At 34.8% G+C, this 20,796-nt stretch overlaps 1 protein-coding gene across 1 annotated transcript; it reads left to right on the top strand.

The window, feature by feature from the left end:
* Positions 1–5,455: 5,455 nt before the first annotated feature.
* LOC101960973 (trace amine-associated receptor 2) lies at positions 5,456–10,991 on the top strand. The gene is made up of 2 exons (XM_005329769.2): positions 5,456–5,479; positions 9,996–10,991. Exons 1-2 carry the CDS (start codon positions 5,456–5,458, stop codon positions 10,989–10,991), a joined length of 1,020 nt encoding a protein of 339 aa, XP_005329826.2.
* The last annotated feature ends 9,805 nt before the right edge of the window (positions 10,992–20,796 follow it).

Raw genomic sequence — 20,796 nt, forward strand, 5'->3', positions numbered from 1 at the left:
CCAGTAAATCCATATTAGTGGATTCATTCATCAATTAGTTTACACCTTTCAGAATCTATTCATTTCATCTCTGAAAATTCTTGCAGGTCTCACACATAAGCTTTTGGGGGACACCTAAGATCTCAACCACAGCACCTTACTATGAGATCACAAAGTTATTTTCCTAGATTGTATTCTAAGATTTTATATTTTTGTCATTTACACTTAAGTTTTTAATCCACCTGGATTCTGGAATTGATTGGTATGTACTGTGTGAGACAGAATCCAGTTCTATCTATTCTTTCCATATAACCAGTTGTCCCAGTATCATTTCTTAAAAATATAACCATTCCCAATTATTCTCTTCTTTGTGATATAGTAATTTAATTTTCCACACACATATAAAAAATGTTTTGAGCTATTTGAAGTATTATTGATCTACTTACCCCTTTACCAGTATCTCATTTTCTTGAGACTATAATTTTATATTCTAACATGAAGTGAGGTAAAGGAAAATTACTTTTATCCAATTTTTTATTCCTCATCTCCTTGTTTATTTGGAAAGTTGAGTTATGTGAGACCTTTTGTAATTCCCTATAAATTTTTGAGACGTTACAAACAAAAAACATGCACACATCACAATATCAGATCTTAAATTATACTATAGACCTAATAGTAACAAACAGCATGGTATTGGCACCAAAACAGACATGTAGACCAATGTTACAGAATTAAAAACAAAGAGACAAACCCACATAATTATAGTTATCTCATATACATAGGAGCCAAAAAATACATTGGAGAAAAGATAGCCTTTTGAACAAATGGTGCTGGGAAAACTGGAAATTCATAATGTAGCAGAATGAAATTGAACCCCTATATCTCAGCCTGCATAAAATTTTAAAGTAGATCAAGGACATAGGCATTAGACCAGAGACACTATATTTTCTAGAAGAAAAAGTAGGACAAAAATTACATTATGTAGGCTTGGGAACGGACTTCCTCAATAAGACTTCTACAGCACAAGAAGTATAATCAGGAATCAATAAATGGGATGGAATCAAACTAAAAAGCTTCTTCATAGCAAAGGAAACAATCAAGAATGTAAAGTGAGAACCTACAGAATGGGAGAAAATTTTAGCCACCTGCATTAATCTCCAGGATATAAAAAGAACTCAAAAAACTTCACACACACACACACACACACACACACACAAAATTTTAGCCACCTGCATTAATCTCCAGGATATAAAAAGAACTCAAAAAACTTCACACACACACACACACACACACACACACACACACACATACACACTCTAAATCAATAAATGAGCAAAGGAACTGAACAGACACTTCACAGAAGAAGAAATATATTCAATCAACAAATATATGAAAAAATGTTCAACACCACTAGCAATTAGAGAAATGCAAATTAAAACTACACTGAACTTTCATCTCACTCCAGTCAGAATGGCTGGCAGTTATGAAAGAATACAAGTAATAATAAATGTTGGCAAGAATGTGGGGGAAAAGGTGCACTCATACATTGCTGGCAAAACTGAAAATTGGTACAACCACTCTGGAAAGTAGTATGGACATTCCTCAGAAAACTTGAAACGGAACCACCATTTGACCCAGTTATCACACTCCATAGTATAGTGTTGTGGCCACATCAATGTTCATAGCAGCATAATTCACAATAGCTAAGCTATACTCATAGTAATCAGGAAAATAGACTACAATAAATTACTACTTTTCACTCCTCTTTAAGTTGTCAAAAATTTAATTCTGATAATGCCTTGTGTTGAATGGAAGTCAATAGAAATTCTGCATCTCAATTGTGACAGTGTAAATTAGTACAATCATTTGTAATACTATTTGTTTTTGTCATGTGGACATGAGTATTCATAATCTTTCTGTCTCTGAAATTACTTTCTCATATCTATTTCCAAGAAAATCTCTTAAATACATGTCCCAGGAGACTTGCTCTAGAATGTTCAAGATATCATTGTTCCAATCTCAAAAGAATTGAAAATAATTCAAATAACTATTGATTGGAGCAAAGATAAACAGATAATTATTTCAGTGAAATAAAGTAGTGAAGCTACCTACAGTTCAGTGGAAAAAAATGAGAGCAAAACAAAGTTCACAAGACAACCAAGAATATGGTACTCATTTTATAAAGAGTTCTAAAAACCAAACAATATTCTGATTTAGTATATAAATATAATAGCTTGAATATGGTTATTAAATGAATACAAAAAATAATAGACACAAAATTCAAGGCAGTGGCTTCCTGGGGTGATGGGTAGAAGGCAGCATATAGAGGTATATAAACTAGTGTCAATCTAGTTCACTGTTGTAGCTGTTTGCTATGTTACAAATAAACAAATAAGTCTGGGCACACTGGTGCACACCTGTAATCCCAGTGGCTAGGGAAGCTGAGGCAGGAGGATCACGAGTTCAAAGCCAACCTCAGCAAAAGTGAGATGCTCAGCCACTCTGCGATACCTTGTCTCAAAGTAAAATACAAAAAGGGCTGGGATGTGGATATGCTTTCATGAGTTTTTATAGTTAATTCAAATTCTGCATTCCTGTATTCCATTAAAATGTGCACATATATGTTAGTAATATATCTCTTTCCTCCAGCTCAAAGTACAAAATAAGGTAATATCTCTGTAGCATCTAGTTAGGCAGTTTTCTCATTTCCTTTTAGGTTTCCTCTTTTGGTTACTTTCTCTGGAGACTGAATCCAAATATTCAATTCTTCCAGGCTGCCACCGGTGTCAGTGTTGAAAATAGATAATCACTGGGTCCAAAGGCCAATCAAGCTACAAAGATGTGTGGGTGTGTGGCTATATGGAGAAACTGTAGCTTCTAAAGGTTTAGGAGGAAGGAGTAAGCCATAAATATCACCATATCACACTTGGAGTCACCACAGAGCTATTAGTCTTAAATCTTGTTCTCAGGATTAGAGAAGTTGTTTCAAAAGTTTTCTGAGGCTCAAACATATGTCTTTTTTGCTCTGCCATGTATTGTTTTAAGATTTTGTCTTTGTATATCATCAGTCCTCTTCTACTCTGCCATGGTCGGTTTCCCTTGAGGAAGCTCTATTGTTCCTTCTTGCCAGTTGGTAAAATGGTATACAGTAGTCCCCCTTCATCCATCGAGGTATGTTCCAAAACTCACACCTTCCCCAAAGTGGATGCCTGAAATGTCGGGTAGTTCTGAACCCATACACTATGTGTCTTTTCTTGTGCATGCATACCTATGGTAAAGTTTAATTTATGAATTAAATTAAATTCATAATTTAGAATTGAGATACTAACAACAATAATTAATAATCAAATAGAACAATTATAACAACTTATTGTGCCAAGTTATCTAAATTTTCTCTCTCTCTCTCTCTCTCTCTCTCTCACACACACACACACACACACACACACACACACACACACACAATATCTCTCTTATTTTGTGATGATGGCGATTGAATCCAGGGGTGCTTTACCACTGAGCCACATCACCTGCCTTTTTACTTTGCATTTTGACACAGGGTCTCACTGAGCTGGTAGGATACCATCAAACTTGGAATCCTCCTATCTGAGCCTCCCGAGTAGTTGAGATTATAAGTATGCACTACCAGTGCCCAGCTCTCTCATGCAGTATTTTAATTTTACTATGCTCACCTTCTAATGATGTAAGATGATCCAATTCCTACATTATGAAATGTAATAAAATATATAACAGTCATTGTAACATAGGGTTAGGCTGCTACATAAGGGTTACTTGAACACAAGCACTCCAGTACCTAAAAAGTTAATCTGATAACGGAGATGGCTACAAGTGACTAGCAGGAGGGTAGTGTATATAGCATGGATATACTGACAAAGGGGTGATTCATGTCCCAGGGGAGATGGAAAGGGACAGCATGAGATTTCAATCTGCCACTCATAGCAGCACACAATTTAAAATCGATGAATTTTTCATTTCTAGAATTTTCTATTTAATATTTTTGAACCACAGTTAACTGGAACCATGGATAAGGAAGGAATACTATATTTCAGTTTCTAGGATATATTCCAGTAATAGTGAACTTCAAAAGGAAAGGGTACAAGATTCATTCCCCTTGCTCTGTATACATTGTTTAGCTCTTAAAAACATATTTAAGTTTTAATCTCTCCCTATGAATTGTCCCTCACTTATGTAATTAATAGAGAATGATGAAGTGATTCTTTACAGAATAAGGTTTGTCCAATGTGATTCACTGTCTCTACCAGAAGTGAGAGAAGTTAAGAGTAACTTTTGTTTCATAATGTCTTTTGCTGACTATTTAAAAATTAAGATCTAAAACTACGCTAATATTTGTGCTAAATTTTGTAAATATTTTTAAAAACACTTTCACTTATATTTTTATGCCATAATATAACTGAATATGCTTTGAAATAAAAACTTTTTTTGTTGTTGTTCTTTATCTTCCTTAAGCAGAGCTACTGGGAGAGGGTGAGTGAGGAGCATTTACAAATTTTGTAGGGCCCAGCACAAAATGAAAATGTAGAGCACCTTATTTAAAAACTCTTAAGATTTCAAGTGGGAGACTAAAGAGCATTCAGCCAAGTGTCAGTCCTTCAAAGCTTTCTTCTCCATGAAACTACACAACTGCACACCCACAGAGTGACCCTGAGCCAAACTGAGGTCACTAAAATAGCTATAATTTAAATTCCTGCAGGACCCTGATGTCTTCTAGTGACCTGTGTTATATTTCATCTCTATCTGAATTATCAATGGGAAATGAACTTTTATATTTCAGAAAAGACAAATGAAAATATAGGCACTTAAACCACATAGGAATAGATTTAAACCAAGTAACATCTGAAAAGATTTCGGCATAACAACGGGAGTTATTAAAGATATAATATTGATGCCCGATTCCTCCAGGTCTAAGAGGTTTGATGAGATAAATTATTTCAGTGACATTCATCCAAAAAAGAAAAAAAGAAAAGCAGTGGATAATAAAGCCTCTTCTTAGTGTCTGAAATGTTAGATGCAGTATGGACTGTGACCATCCCAGGTCATCCTAAAGATCTGCAGGACACACATCCACTTTTCTATTTGAAGTACTGGTCCCACCTATATGTGGTTGGGATTATGTTCTGCAGGGCCACCTACAACTCAGCAATTCAGATTTGTTACTACAGTCTTTATGTAATGGCAGGCTTAGAATTTCAGTGGGGCAGGTGAGGAATATCTAGGTGAAGCAGAGACTCCTGAGAGGAGGCAAGAATGTGTTAGGCTCATTGAAGTTCTTCAACAATGGCAAGGTGTTTGTTCCACTTCCAGATCCAATTCCCTTGAGATTAAGTGTTACAAAAAAGTCATAAAACAGCCCAATTAACAATGGTTTAAGTCTTCTATTTTCATATAAATAGTCATAGTAAACAGAAAGTGACAAAGTTTCTTTCACAAGGAGTTAACAATGGCAACTTTCACAGTGAAACAGGTATGTAGAGAAGGGATTATAAAGAAAATACCTTGTTCTCTCTTCTTGAAACTTTTTTTTTTTACAGAAGTAAATTGTTGCCCTACTGATGAAGTAGCATTGTTGGTAAGTGTTGAAGAATCTTTTTCCAATTGGTAATGTGCAGAGAGAATATATAGGCATGAGAAAAATTGTTGAAGGTGCAGGACTGAATATGAATTTGTAATAAAAGGCAGATTCTTTCTAATATGTGAAGAGGATAAGGTGAAGCCTTTTAATAGTACACGTGTTTCTTGGAAAGCATATTTAAAATACTGGAAAGGATTACTTCTTCATAAGTGACTGAGAAATGTATTTATTACAGGTGTTCACCTAAGTGAAACATAGGGCCAAAACAGTCACATGGGCTTTTTTACATACAATTACATTACTTTTTTTTTATCAGGAACATTTTTTTGATCATTTTTCTGAACATTTTATGTATTCTTGAATGTAGTTTTTTTCAAGGAAAGAAGAAAGGAAAGAGTCTTTGATAATGCTTATTATACATCCATCAAGCATTGTTCTAAGACCGTTCATATGTGTTATTTAATGCATTAATATTCATTAACACTAAAATTTGTTAAAACTGGAAAACTAAAATAAGAAATCAATTGTTTGGGTGAGTGCAAAATAATTTCAAGTCAAGCAGAAAGAATGATTAGCAAGAAGACTGAAATTTAATCCTTAAAACTTAAAATGTCAACTTCAAAGAAACTTAAATGTCTTTAAAAGTGGTTATAAAGCAGAAAAATATTTAACAAGGAGGTATTAATAAAATTTAAAGACAAGGTAAAATGAAATGAGATCACAATTAAGAAAATCTGTATTGTGTTTTGGTCTTGCATTTTAATTATTTTCATGGGGAATATTTAAAAATCCTTTAATTTTTATTGTTTAACAGAAAAAAATAGATATAATAGGTTTTATAAGCTGATTGGGCAAGAAATTCACTATATTCCAAATCTTTAACTTTTGTGCCTGAGCTTATAGAAATACAACAGTAATGAAGAAATTGTCTGACATTTCATTTAATTATACTTCAATTTGCACATCTACACATGCTTACATTAAATGGTTTTTAAAAATAGGAAAAAATTGATCCTGAAACAATATAATCTTGAAAATATTGTTTTTGCATTAAACTTTCCAAATGTGATCAATTGAAATATGTGAAAGATATGATTAATAACACCTATGTGAAATGTCACAGCAGGAACTATGCCAAAAGCCAGGCATGATGGTGCACACCTGTAATCCCAGTTTCTTGGGGGTGAGGCAATAGAATCTTAAGTTCAAGATCAGCCTCAGCAACTTAGCAAGACTCTGTGTCAAATAAAAGGGCTGGGGATGTATCTTAGAAGTAAAGTGCCCTTGGGTTTCATCCCCAGTACCAAAAATAACAACAGCAATAAAATATGTCCAATATGCCATGGAGAATGGCTATGTTTAGATAGAATAAAGACTATTTGATAAGCCCTTCAAGTAATTATCTAATGTGCTCCTCACTGTTCTGTGGCAAATGTTTGAGGAATACAGATATGCACTTAGGTATCATACTATGTTGTTTTTTTTTTTTTTAAAAAAACCAAAAACCTCAATTTAGTATGTAAAGCTGATTGGTTAATTAAAGTTCCTGAATACTAAAAGGGAAATGAGTCAAACTCTGTACATCATGATTTGAGATTAAGAATTGAGTAGAACTTTTACAAAAGTGGGATAGTAGGATGACAATTTTATCAGTCATTAAGCCAGGACCAGAACAAGTTTGCAATTAAATTGTACAATGAATTACTGTTGTAGAGTTGCCACAAGCACAAAATTATTGTGTGTATGCCATTTTCATAATTAATTTATTATTTTTCTTTACTGTCTAAGAAGTAAAGTGGTTTTTAAATAAACCAACAAATTCCCTCTGTGTCTATGCTTTTCTTTTTCTTTTTCTTTTGATCTGGGAATTGAACTTAGGGTCTCACATGTGTCAAGCATATACTCTATCACTGGGTTCCACTCCCAGCCCTTCCCATGCTTTTTGATGAGCGTACCAAATGTAACCAGAATTTTCCTTTGTTTTTCATAGTACTGCACTTTTGCTGTGGTCATACCTAACTGTCCAGCAGGTGGCAAACATATAATACCGAATGGTTGAAAAACTTGGTATCAGCACAGAGGAACAATTCCTTGCCTCTTAATGCTTTTTCCCTATAAGAATGTTAGGAGGAACACAATGAAATGCCCTGAATATACTAGAAACTCTAGAAACTCCCACTTTTAGCTGCTAAAAATTAATATAGTTTGAGAAATAGTTGTACACATTTTAGAGATTTCTGGATCAAAATGTTTTGATGAACTCTTTCAGGAATAAGCCTCTTTCTGTCAACAGCATTTAGAGTGCTATTTGGTAGAAACTTCAAAGACAGTTTGGTAGTGTTCCTGTTTTCTGGTGTCTGATCTCCCAGATGACAGATATAAAAATGGCTCCTTCCTCCATCTTTAGTTCCATTCCTAAAACATGTCCCATCACACAGTTAGGCCATTAGTTCTCTGCAGGTGGGGGTTTGCCCCAGAGTAGGAAGGAAAAAGAATAAAATTACTAACAATAAACTCATCCTTTGGAATCAGTTGGGGAAGACCTTTTAATTTTAAATCTTCCCCTACTCTCTGACAGCTAACTTAACTATTTTATTTATTTATTTTAAACATCACTGTCCAAATTTGAGGACAAAGAACACTGACTGGGAAAAAAAAATGAAATTAGAAACACCTCTTCTCTCACTCTTGCATTTGAAAAGAGATCTCTGAGCATTACTTTTTGAAAGGCCTCAGACATATCCTACCCCTGGAGAAAATGCATTTCTCCTGCTATTTGTATTAGGCAATTTTATCTTCTCTTCAAATCTTATTAACACGTTGAGATCCAGATCAAAAGTCACAGTTGTACTGGGATATTTTTGTCTAGCCCAGACTGAATTTACCTTGTCCAGCTTTTGTCTTTAGTTGTGCATTTTGCCTAGATCTTTCTTTGATTAGTTAATTAGCATTGTTGCTTTTAGCTGAAGTTCAAAATCACTGAGGTTTTAAGTCATACGTAGTTTATCTCTTCAGCAGTTTCATATTTTTGAAGTCAAAGACTATATGCTTTCTTGTTCATTTCACTGTGTCTTGTATATTGTGAGCCTCCAATTGATATTTCTTGCTCAGTTGCTGATTGGTGCTTTTACATCAGAGAGAGTGACACTTGGTTAACCTGTCAGTAATAGGCCAAGTCTGATAGATGTGAGGTCATTGAAGGTCAAAAACCAAGCACTTCTCTGCAAAATTAATAGTATGCTTTGCATATTGCTTTTTTCCTAATGTACATTAGAAAAGTATTATAATTTGTGAGCACATTATTCCAAAGATAGGTGTAAATCATAATTTGTGGATTTTTTTTTTATATTTAAGCTGGTCATAGTGGGCAGAACAAGAGGGTATGTACTTGTATTTTCTTAGTGAGGATTGACTTGCTTTTTGAAAGCTCCTTAACCACCTGCTCATAGTCTTCTATGTGGATCCTCCCCAGGAACTTATCAAATTGTCATTATGGCCTGTTGTCTGTTGTACAGGCTTTGAGTAGACACAGCAAGGAGGTATACTGCTTAAAGAAGTAAAAGTGGTATAGTTTGCTCTCTGCCTGTCTCTGACTTAGCTGCCCTGGCTGGTGGCATGCTTGTCAAGGCTTCATGATTTGCTGAAGATGATGACCCCATCAGATAATTAGGGTCCTTCGATGATTCCTCCTCATTAAACAACCTTACCATGAAAAATAGAAGCATAGTGAAAATGGTGGGACACATGAATAAAACTCTTTCCAAATAATAATCTCCTGGACCCACAAGGCAATAAGCCACAAGCTAATCAAGTATGATTATGTATTTCAGATTCATTTGAGGAAGAAACGCATGTGTTGTTTAATAACTATTCTTTCTGTATATATCAGTTATGGGGACTGGGTTTGTAGCTCAGTGGTACAGCACTTGCCTAGCACGTGTGAGGCACTGGGTTTGATCCTCAGCACCACATAAAAATAAGTAAGTAAAATAAAGGTATTGTGTCCATCTACAACTAAAAAATGTTTTTTTTTTAAAAAAGGAAAATCAATTATGGTTCCTTTGATAATAAACCTGTTTCTTCTCTTCCTCCTCTTTCTCGCCCTCCTTCTTCTCTTCTTATTTTCAGATCTTCAAATAATTAAGTGAAAGTTTTAAATATTTGTGATACAATTTGAATTGAGAAAAATACAAATAATAATCATTTAAGCCCACTGGGTTAGAATTGTATAAGACTACAGTCAAATTATATAAATAAATTAATGGGAAAGACACAAGTAATATTTCAGCATACTTGTGTTTCTGGGTCTTCTACATCTTTCTTGAGGCTTTCTATGAAAGCACATATAAGACATAGATTACTTTGTCTATATTCTGACAGAGTGCCATGTGCTCTTGCTTTTCTGAAGGAAACATTCGACTGTTCTGAGTATGGAAATGGATCCTGTCCAGAAAATGAGAGGTCCCTGGGCACCCGAGTGGCCATGTATTCTCTTATGGCAGGAGCCATATTCATCACGGTGTTCGGAAATCTTGCCATGATAGTTTCCATTTCCTACTTCAAGCAGCTTCACACACCAACCAACTTCCTCATCCTCTCCATGGCAGTCACTGACTTCCTCCTGGGATTCACCATCATGCCATACAGTATGGTCAGATCCGTGGAGAACTGCTGGTATTTTGGGCTTACATTTTGCAAGATTCATTATAGTTTTGACCTGATGCTTAGCATCACATCCATTTTCCATCTTTGCTCAGTGGCCATTGATAGATTTTACGCTATCTGTTACCCTTTACGCTATTCCACCAAAATGACGATTCCAGTCATCAAACGGTTGCTACTTCTTTGCTGGTCAGTCCCTGGAGCCTTTGCCTTCGGGGTGGTCTTCTCAGAGGCTTATGCTGATGGAATAGAAGGCTATGACATCTTGGTCGCTTGTTCCAGTTCCTGCCCAGTCATGTTCAACAAGCTATGGGGGACCACCTTGTTTATGGCAGGCTTCTTCACTCCTGGTTCTATGATGGTGGGGATTTATGGCAAAATTTTTGCAGTATCCAGAAAACATGCTCGTGCAATCAATAACTTGCCAGAAAACCAAAATAATCAAATGAGGAAAGACAAAAAAGCAGCCAAAACTTTAGGAATAGTGATGGGTGTTTTTTTGTTATGTTGGTTTCCTTGTTTTTTCACAATTTTACTGGATCCCTTTTTGAACTTCTCTACTCCTGCTGTTTTGTTTGATGCCTTGACCTGGTTTGGCTATTTTAACTCCACGTGTAATCCCTTAATATATGGTTTCTTCTATCCCTGGTTTCGCAGAGCGCTTAAGTACATTCTCCTAGGTAAAGTTTTCAGCTCACATTTCCACGATACCAATTTGCTTACTCAAAAAGAAACTGAATAGACTTTTTATGGATGACTGAATTAAAGCAAAAGGACTGGAACTTTGAAGAATGAAGTTGTTTAAAGGGTGTGTGCGTGTATGTGTTTGCATGCACACACACATTATTTTTGTTAGCATGGAAGGCTCCTGATTACTAAGACTTGGAAAAACAAATCTTCTCTTTAGATCAAAATTGCTCACACATCCACTACTTAGAAAAAAAAAAGAAAAGAAAAGAAAAAAAAGAAAAAGAAAAGAAAAATTAGAAAGCTAAATAAGATGGGAAAAAAACCTAGAAATAGAAGGAAAAAGATGCACAAAAACTTGTTTGCTATTCAAAGTGGCCCAGAATGAAGACTGAACTTGAACTTGAAAAGTGCCCACCCCTCTCACCACTACACACACTTTGTGTGAAGCCCTTTAATGTTTGGTCCCAGTGTCCAATCAAGTGCATTTTGAAACACCAACAATTAAAAATTATTAGTAAGCAAGTGCGGATATAAAGCTTCAAAATCCCATGTGTAATGTCAGGAAGAAATATTTTGTTAGCTGAGGGTTGAACTTTCGCTAGATTTTACTATATTGAGATTATGTGTGTGTGTGTGTGTGTGTGTGGTTTATTAAAGAAGAACTGGAAAATGTGTAACTGAGGCCATAAATTTTGTGCAAGCTTTCTTTAATGTCTCATCATCTTAATCACAGAAATTGGCAATTTTCTTTTACTAGCAGTAGAATACTGTCCAATATCTTTCTTTCTTCTTTAGTCCCGCGCACATTTTGTATTGTTATTTGACATGCTGATGTTTAATAAATACAACATAACTACCAGAAAAGTTATGCTTTGAGTCCCTCATTCTTTTTCAGTTAATGTCTACACTCGTATTTTTCAATAATAGAGTAGAGGAAGGGGAAACAAAGAAGAAAACTAATATTTATTAGGGGCTGTGCATACTAGAAACTTTATATTCATTATTTAGTAACGACGTTGAGGCTCATGAATCCCTGGTGGGCTGTGATCAGTGATGTGCTGGCAAAAAATTAAAATCTGGCTCTCAAGAAAAGAAAAAGGAAGGAAGAAAAAGCCCTGATTTGTAGAGTTTGACAAGTTATGTAGCATACAAACCCAAATCTTCCCTTATAATAATTGATTTTAAGCTATGACTATAGTGTCAAATGGTTCTCAAAATTCCTGAAAAGTTAACAACCTATTTTTGAAAGTGGACATGAGTGGTTCCCAGGTACTTCTGGCTGCAAACAACATTTTTAATAAAAAACAAATTAGCATAGAAGAAAATAGATAAATTTGAATCCATAACCTGCCCAGAGGGTATTGCCTTAGGAAGTTTTAATTTCAGGGGTGTGTGTGTGTGTGTGTGTGTGTGTGTGTGTGTGTGTGTGTGTTTATATATGGGAATTGTGTTTCACTGAAATATTTGTTTTTCATTTATGTTACATCACTGAAAACATTAGCAATTTTTACATAAATGACCACAAGTTTGCTATGATCTTAGCTCATTACACAGATTACAACTCAACAGTGACCATTCAGCAATCAACTTAAGGGTTAGTTTTGCTAAAATATAGCAACCTAAGGATGGGCGTGCCACATGTTCTCTAGATCTACTGTCACTGCATCCTGGTGGGCCTGCTGGTAGGCTGGTTCTTTCTTATAACCTACCATGGGAAAGTGAAAGAACACAACTTATTTGAAACGAGGAAGAGAGATTGCAATACGAACTAAGAAAAGGAACAAGTGATCTTACATGAAAAAAGTAATTCAGCTAGGTACAGTCATGGAAGCTAATCTAGTGTATTAGCTGCTATTGATATTATTGGGTCATGTGTCTAAATGATGATGCTTATGCTATTTTGGTATTTAAATACACATAAATATTTTGTTCCTTTAAAAGGCCCATTGCTAAAAAAATGAGCAAAATCAACTTTACCATTACAGTAAGAGTCCATAACCTGCCTGGAGGGTATTGCTTTAGGAATTAAAAGGTATTTGACAGAATTAAATTTATTTGAATTAAAAATTTTAAATTTATTTCCTGACTTCTTAAAATATGGCATGAGAAAATAAAATCAAATACCTTGGTGGGAGGCATACCTGTTGTCATTGACCAGAAAGGGGTTTGCAAAGGTCCCTTTTACAAATGATGATGTTTGTGCTGGTGGTTTTTGTTTGTGCTGGAGCTTACAGACAAAATAAAAATTTGACCACAGTATGTGGACCATAAACATTCTTATGCTACTTCTTCTATTTGGCCTATTTGTATTTTTAATTTTATCTGTTGTGAGGCTGCAGATGGAACTCAAGGCTTTATCTATGCTAGGCAAGCCTTCTCCCACTCAGCCCATCCCCACTCATATTGGTATTTGGAGGCACCGTTCACACGGCCATTCTGTAAAATTCTGCTGAGTTACATTCAAACAGCTGCTTTTCCTTCATTTCTTTCCCCTGCACTTTCCTGTTTGAAGATGTGGTCATCCATCTTTGTCCACTGATGAAGCAGTGATTCAGCTGCCCTCTCTCATGCCTTCTGCTTTTGTTTCCCAGGGCTGACCAAGTAATTTCACCTGCACTCAAAGTTTGATAGGAAGTAACAGATGAGAAAACTGAGTCCAAGTGATTGTGAAACTTAACGTGGATTACACCACTAGTTATAGAAGCAGGATTAGAATCCAACTTCTTAACGTCTCATTTAGTATTCTTTGCTTATAAAATCAGGGTATCTTTTCATTGTTTGTGACACCTTGTACCTTCTTTCTTTTTTCTTTTAACTCAAGATTTTGTTTAAACAGGTACAAATTACTGAAGTAAAAAATAAATATGCCTCCCACTCCATTATCTTCTCATATAAAGTGCAAAACAGAATCCTTTTAGGAGTTAAATAATATTCCTCCTTGGACATTAGCAACACTTACTTTAGCCTTCTCACGCTATGTGTTTTTTAAATATAGAGAAGTTTTGGTATCATATCTTTCCAGAATAAAGACCATACGACAATGAAATCATATATAAGATTTTATTATCCTTCACTTGAAAAACAAGAAAACTCTCTGGGACATTAAAAAACACACAGAAAACTCCCTGGGACATTAAACATACACTGACTTTTTCAATATCTCCCAGGAAAGAGAGTTAAGAGAATAATTCTACTGGGGCTCTGCAGTTAGTGCCTCTGTGGAGTTCCTGAACCTGCCTTCTCCACTCCATTGTTCTTAAGAGCAGAGGCAAACTTATTAGAACAGACATCTTCATCCTCGACACCAAACTTTCTGGAACTTCCATTAGCACACCTGCCGTGTCACCAAAAGAGACTCCATGATTCACAACTAATTTTCTAGGAAAGGAAAGGTACTGAGTCAATAAAAAGATTTGGAAATGTACTATCCTTTTTTTACTCTTACTGATTTATTCTATTCTTTGAAATAATCAAACAACAATAATTACATTTTATTAGTAAACAGAAATTATTATAAATAGGTTGTAAGAGAGATGAAAGGATTTTGTTTTTCTAACTGAAAAGTAATTATTATGGTATTTCAATGAAAGGTGTTGAATTTCCCCAAAAAAAGTTGTGTGAGGTGTTTTATAAATTTTTATGTAGTGGCATATAAGATATTTTTGGAAAGTACAAAACAATGCAAGTCATGCTTCAGTATGTTTAAGGTACTCAGGTTATTCAATAATATTATAATGTATTTTCCTCTTTAGTATTATATCTTAATATAAAATATCTGTTATGTACTTAAATCCCTAGCAGAAAAAAAACTTAAATCCCTAGCGGATGCTACATTTAATTTGGGGTATTTTTTTCCCTTCAAGCAGCATTTACTTAAGATACTCTATTGCTCTTTGCCCCACAAAGCTATTCCTTCATTCCAAATACAAAGAGTGGCCAAACAACAACAACAAAAAAATTCAGATTGTCTATGATTCAAAACAATCCTTTGCAAATTCAATGGGTGTAAAAATAACATATGTATCTTGAAGCGATGTATATTTTGGGATGGGTCTGAGATTTTTCATCTCAAAGCCATTCTGAGGAGACGAGAATGTGGCTGGCTCATGAACCATGACTTGATTAGCAAGGATTAACTGAAGCCATAAATTTCCTTGCTGCCAAATAGATTAGAAGTAGATTGTTACCCATTGTTAGAGAAGGAAAGAGATGGAGGGGGCTCTCTAAAACAGGGGCCAGAAAACCTATATTTAAATGCTGATTCCAGTATTTAATAGCAGTGGCTACTTCAAGACCTTAGTTATTTCATATACATGGTGCAATTGGGAGGATGCAAGAAAAAGGTTCTTATCAAGGAATTTAGAAACTTGAAGACACCCAGATTTCTTATTGTTTTTAATAATTCATTTGTTAGCATTTCTCTAAACAGTTTTTGTTGTTTTCCTAATATTTAATCTTTCCCAATCAAGATTAGAGAATATTATGAGAAAATGCTTATTAATTAGGTTTATATGATGTATTGAAGTTAGCTTGTATTTAATTCAACAAGCCATTACTGGTAGCTGGCCATATACATGACTCTGTATTAAGTGTTACAAGTGTGAACAGATTAAAACGATGCTAATTATTACATCCGATTCTGAAAATGATATTTGTGCTGAGCCCTGAAGTGGACAGAGATGAAGGGTCTGGCAATTGTATGGAAGAAAGGGAGTAGGTCAAGTCGTAGAAGGGACATTTGCAGAACAACACAGAGACCACCATGGCTAAGGTAACTGGGGGATTGGAGACTGAAGGAAGGAGGCATGGAGCAAAGTTTCCATGAAAATGGCTGCTGAAATATGCATGTGGAGCACATGCAAGCTGTAATCTGACCCTCGAGCCCAGGTGAGCTTTCCCAGACCCTCTCTCTGTCCATCACAAAAAAGTAAATGTGGTCCTGACAAAGGATGCATTTAGATTAATTCCTCCTGGCCCCCAATCTCTAACTCATTCTCTGATATTTAGATTTAGTAAATATTTTTCTCTTCTGTTAGTTTTAAAATAATGCTATAGTTTATAGCTAATTATATGAACGATGCTATATGGTTTTAATTCTCATTTACATTTTTGCCCCTGCTCTCTGAAATAGAATTTGCCCTGCCTGTTCTGTGTGTATATTTACTGTCACTAAAAAATGGTTTTCCTGTTACTACCTGCTTTTTAAAAGACAATGTTTTCAAGATATTATCCCTGTCTGTTGCCAAGTGCCATGCTGGCTTACTTGTGTCACTTGGATGAATCAGTCATTTAAATATCAGACACTATTTCTTAACTTTATAATGTTATGAAGTGAAAAAAAAAACTACTATATATTATATAAAGCAAATTTATAGAACTATTTTCTTCTGTTTGTCTTAAGTTTGAAGTGCTGTACTTGAATACAATCTACTTATTGTCAACCCTGAAATAATTTCCAATTAGTCTTTACTCTTATAACCATGAATGTTCATTGTGGTTTATATTAGATATTAGAGAATTTAACAGATACATTTTGATAAGGGTCAAAACAATATCTTTTTAGTTATACTACATATATCATTTACTAGTGTTTTTGAATAAAATGATAGTACACATTATGAAATTACTTACGAAATTGTATTATTACCCTATTGTCTTAATTTTAACAAGTTGAATAAAAATTAACAAAAATTTGCTTTTTGGATGAAATTTATTTTTAGACTAAGAATGATTTTGGAGCTTTAAGATAAAATTTACATTTGAAAGTATATATTTTAACATCAATTTTAAGGGGTTCATAAAAATTAGCCTTGTTTTCTGACCATTGATAATAGGAATATAGTGGAGCAATCATTGTTTGTGTTAGTTCTAGGTGCTGATTTTGGTAAGAGACTCTTTTCCTTTCTGGAATATCATACAGAAGCATTAAAAAGAGTCTGTGATCTGTAGAGGCTATATTTTTTGATAACCATTGTTTGATAACAATACTAACATTCATATTATTTGGTGCCTTGTAAGTACCATGTAAAAATATTTATTTCCTCTGTTGAAATCCTGGATTGTAAGTTTTCATTTACAACTATAGTTTATTTTGCATTCATATTTTAGGGCTTCAAAAATTAGATCCTGCACCTCGAGTTTGCTATGAGACTACCAATGCCTTCAATTTAAATGAATGTATCCAGCCTCTCAAAGATTCTCTTGAGCATGCTTTAACTCCATGATATAATCTAACATTGCAAATATGACATTTTGCAAATGTATATAGCTGGAGATATGCCAACCTTATCACTTAGGGGTTAAAACTAAAACTTGAGAGGAAAAATTGAAAATTGAATAATTTTCAATCCCACTTGAAAATTACTTGAAATAATTAGCATTTGAACATTTCTTACTGACAAAAAAGACAATTTCATATAGTCCACTTGGCTCAACATAATAGATTAAATCAAATACTTTTTTTTTTAAAAAAAGCAAAAGTGAAAGAGGTGTCACTTCTTCTGAAATAAAGCAGAGAGGAGAATAGGAACAATGTCAATAGCTTCAAATCCACATAGATAATTTCCAAACGTATAGGCATATTATGAAGCAAAAGTTTATCTTCAAATCAGTCACTAAGAAATCAGAATATAGATTTCCAGAGAACATTGTTAGTTTGTTAAAGTTGGTCAATATAGACTTCATTGAGTGCTTATAGATAGATGCATGTTTTTCAAATATTATCTCTGATCAAGTAATAAAGTGCATTACTCAGGAGGAAACTGAGGCCCAGGGACATTAAATGACTTGTTCAAAATGGAGCAGATAATAAGTGGTAGAACCAATAAACCAACACATTTCCAATTTCAAAGTCATACCATGGAAATTCAGATAGCAAGGAGGTTAGAACTGTACCGAGTAGCAGTTCTTTGTAATATTTTATTTGAGGGTTTCTCAGTTTAAAACATTCATGATTTTTCCTTATAGCAATAGTTAGTGCTAATAAGAAGAAATACATAATAGAACATTTGATATCATATTGAAACACCTAGTAGAACATCCCAGTCCTTAATAAATGAGCATTTGCTTGTGTGCAGTGCTTAGTGAGGCTATCTCAATGTCATGGCTGTGATCATTAAGATCACAAGGGCAATTGGGGCATGGTAGTCTCCCAGGCAATCATATACTTCAACTCTGTACATGTGTGTTTGAAGACTTAGATACTATACAAGTTAATTTGCAAGTCTGTGCCCTCTGACATTGTCTTTTGTTTTAGTTTGGAGAATATATGAGTTTCAGCTGGAAGAAAATTTCTAATTCCCCTAATCGGTAGGTGAAACTGAAAAGAGCCAGTATAGCACCTTCCTAACATGTTCATGGGACAATGAAAATGAATTACGCCACCCTGAACTCAAGTGCTTTTAGCAGAAATACTCAATAGCTTTGTTTTCTTCTACTAATACTTTATATTTCTCTTTAGTTCTATTCTCTGTAGTCTAAAATATCAGTGAAATATGCCCATGTCACATCTCTCAGCTCTGCCTGTCTAAATACTACTCTGGGAGGGATTTCTTTATAGCAACCTCAGAAATAATTTAATCCCAGAAGGTGTCTTCATGAAATATGCTCCTGGAACTAGTCCATTCATCTATGACAAAGTTTCAAGTATATAGAATCCATTGCTGTTATTGAAACAATGCAGATATTTTTTAAATGACCATAATCTATCATATTTATACACTTATTCATTCATAAATCTTATACAGTATCTACTACAATCACTAAACTGGTACTGAGAATCCAAGAGTGCACCAGATAGACAAGTTCTTCCTCTCATGGTGTTGTAACAGAAAGACACACCCTGTCAGATGTAGTTGTTTTGTTTGGTTTTTTTGTTTGCTTAGTTTATTAGATAAAGTCAAGAAAAAACAAAATGTGAGTCTCTTTGTATTTTAATAGTCACCACTCAACAATTATTTATAAAGAGCTGTCACTTGTAGGTCAAAATGGAACCTAGGTTAAATGCTCACAATCTTTCCTTGATGAAAACCATGGAAGAAAGAGGAGATGAGGAGGAGTGGGAGAAGATCAATAGTGGAGGAAACACATTCTTATTAAGGATTAGACATGCACCAGGGTTGAAAGTATCATTCAGCAAATCTCTGCTCTGAGCCTCAGACTTCATTCCATATCTCTCTTTCATCTTGTTTTTTTGATCTTCTGTTTTCTGTTTGTAAGAATTGATTTAAAACTAATAGCCTTTGGCTTGTCAATGACCCACAAACTGTTAGAACTGAAAGCACATCTAGCCAGCACACCTCATGTTACCAGAGCTCCCCACTGGTCCCCACTGGCTCCCAGAACTAGAAGAACTCCCAGGGCAACAATCTTTTCCTGCCTGCTTTTTTTGGAAAGCAGTAATGTAAACCTTTAACCAGAGGAAGCCCAAGATTCCTATGGAATGATCAGCTCAAGAAGGCATCCTCTTACGATTTTCTGAACAGAAGTCTTCCTGTGACTTGAGAACAGGAAACTTCTCTGACTGGCATCATACAGGGTTTATATTTTTTGGTTTTGTTTTTGTCACAGTGTCCTCCTTCTTACATCTCTCAGAGAGAATGACAGAATCAAAAGCAATGAAGGGACCTTCTAACACCTTCCTATCAGGAAAGGACCTTGCTGCTCATCCTTAGAGTTATTTTTTTGTACTCTTTCTTAGGGGTTTTAAGGCGGGGGAAAAACTAAATTGAACCTGCTTAAATAGATAAAGTTTCTAAATGCATGCTGCAGTTGAATTTCCAATTTGAGAGAATCTGATGTAGCTTCGGAGTGTTCTTTATCTCTAATTCACCATGACTAGGTTCACTTTCCTGAAGCCCACTAAGTAGACTTGACATTACCTTACAGGCACAGCAGCAAGCCTTTCTAAAGTCTATTAGTCAGTTGTATTTCAGGATAATCTATACCCCAGAATAAATAGTAAGCCAGATGCAATGACTTATTGAAAGGTTGGATATATGCAATATCCATCTTCCTTCATTCAGCCTACTGTGACAAACAGCAGCCATGTGAGCTATGTGGGATAGGTGTGAGTGTGAAGTTTGTGTTTCTCCTGGGTCACTCATGCCTGAGGCATGACTCTACTAGTTAGAGTCTCAGATAAGCGATTAAGACTCAAAAAACAGGAAGGCAAAAGAGAACAGGAAAGGAGGACATAGGAAGAGAGAAAGGGAGTAGAAAATAGAGAAGCTATAAAACATTGGCTCTGGTGCATGGTTTATCTCACAGATGTGTGGCTTTCAGCAGCTGTGTTGAAAGTCATGCTTTGATATTCCACAGCAATATGCCATTTCCAATTCCTAAAATACATGCATACTTTATGCAAATAAAGAATTCAAATTATTAAAAGAACATATAATGAAAACTTTGTGACTTCACTTAGATTTTGTTTATTAAGTATTTTTAGGGTGAAAGTGATGTTTGTTTATTATAGTTCAAGAGTTAACAGGAAATTGGCTGTTCAAGGTAAAAGTAAATCAAAACCTCTTGAAAGTCTTTCAATACATTACCAGGACTAAAAGAGTCATAAACAATCCCATGTTGATTGAATGAATGGATGGAATAAATAATTAGTAAAATAATTAGAAAAGAAGAAGCAGCTGAAATTTTTCATTTTTGTTGGGTAACAACTAACTCAGTAGGCAAATATAGCTGATATAATTTTAAATATTTGAAATAAGTTAGAGTTGAAGTGAATTAATAACAGATGATTTTGAACCCTATTTTACTATCAGGAGCTGAAATTTGCTTGGAATGGTTTTCAGAAGAGAACAAACTGACTCATCCTGTTGGAAAGGAATTTGAAGTGACAAAGCACC

The sequence above is a fragment of the Ictidomys tridecemlineatus genome, chromosome 8 (genome assembly GCF_052094955.1).
Source record: "Ictidomys tridecemlineatus isolate mIctTri1 chromosome 8, mIctTri1.hap1, whole genome shotgun sequence".
NCBI classification, from domain to species: domain Eukaryota; kingdom Metazoa; phylum Chordata; class Mammalia; order Rodentia; family Sciuridae; genus Ictidomys; species Ictidomys tridecemlineatus.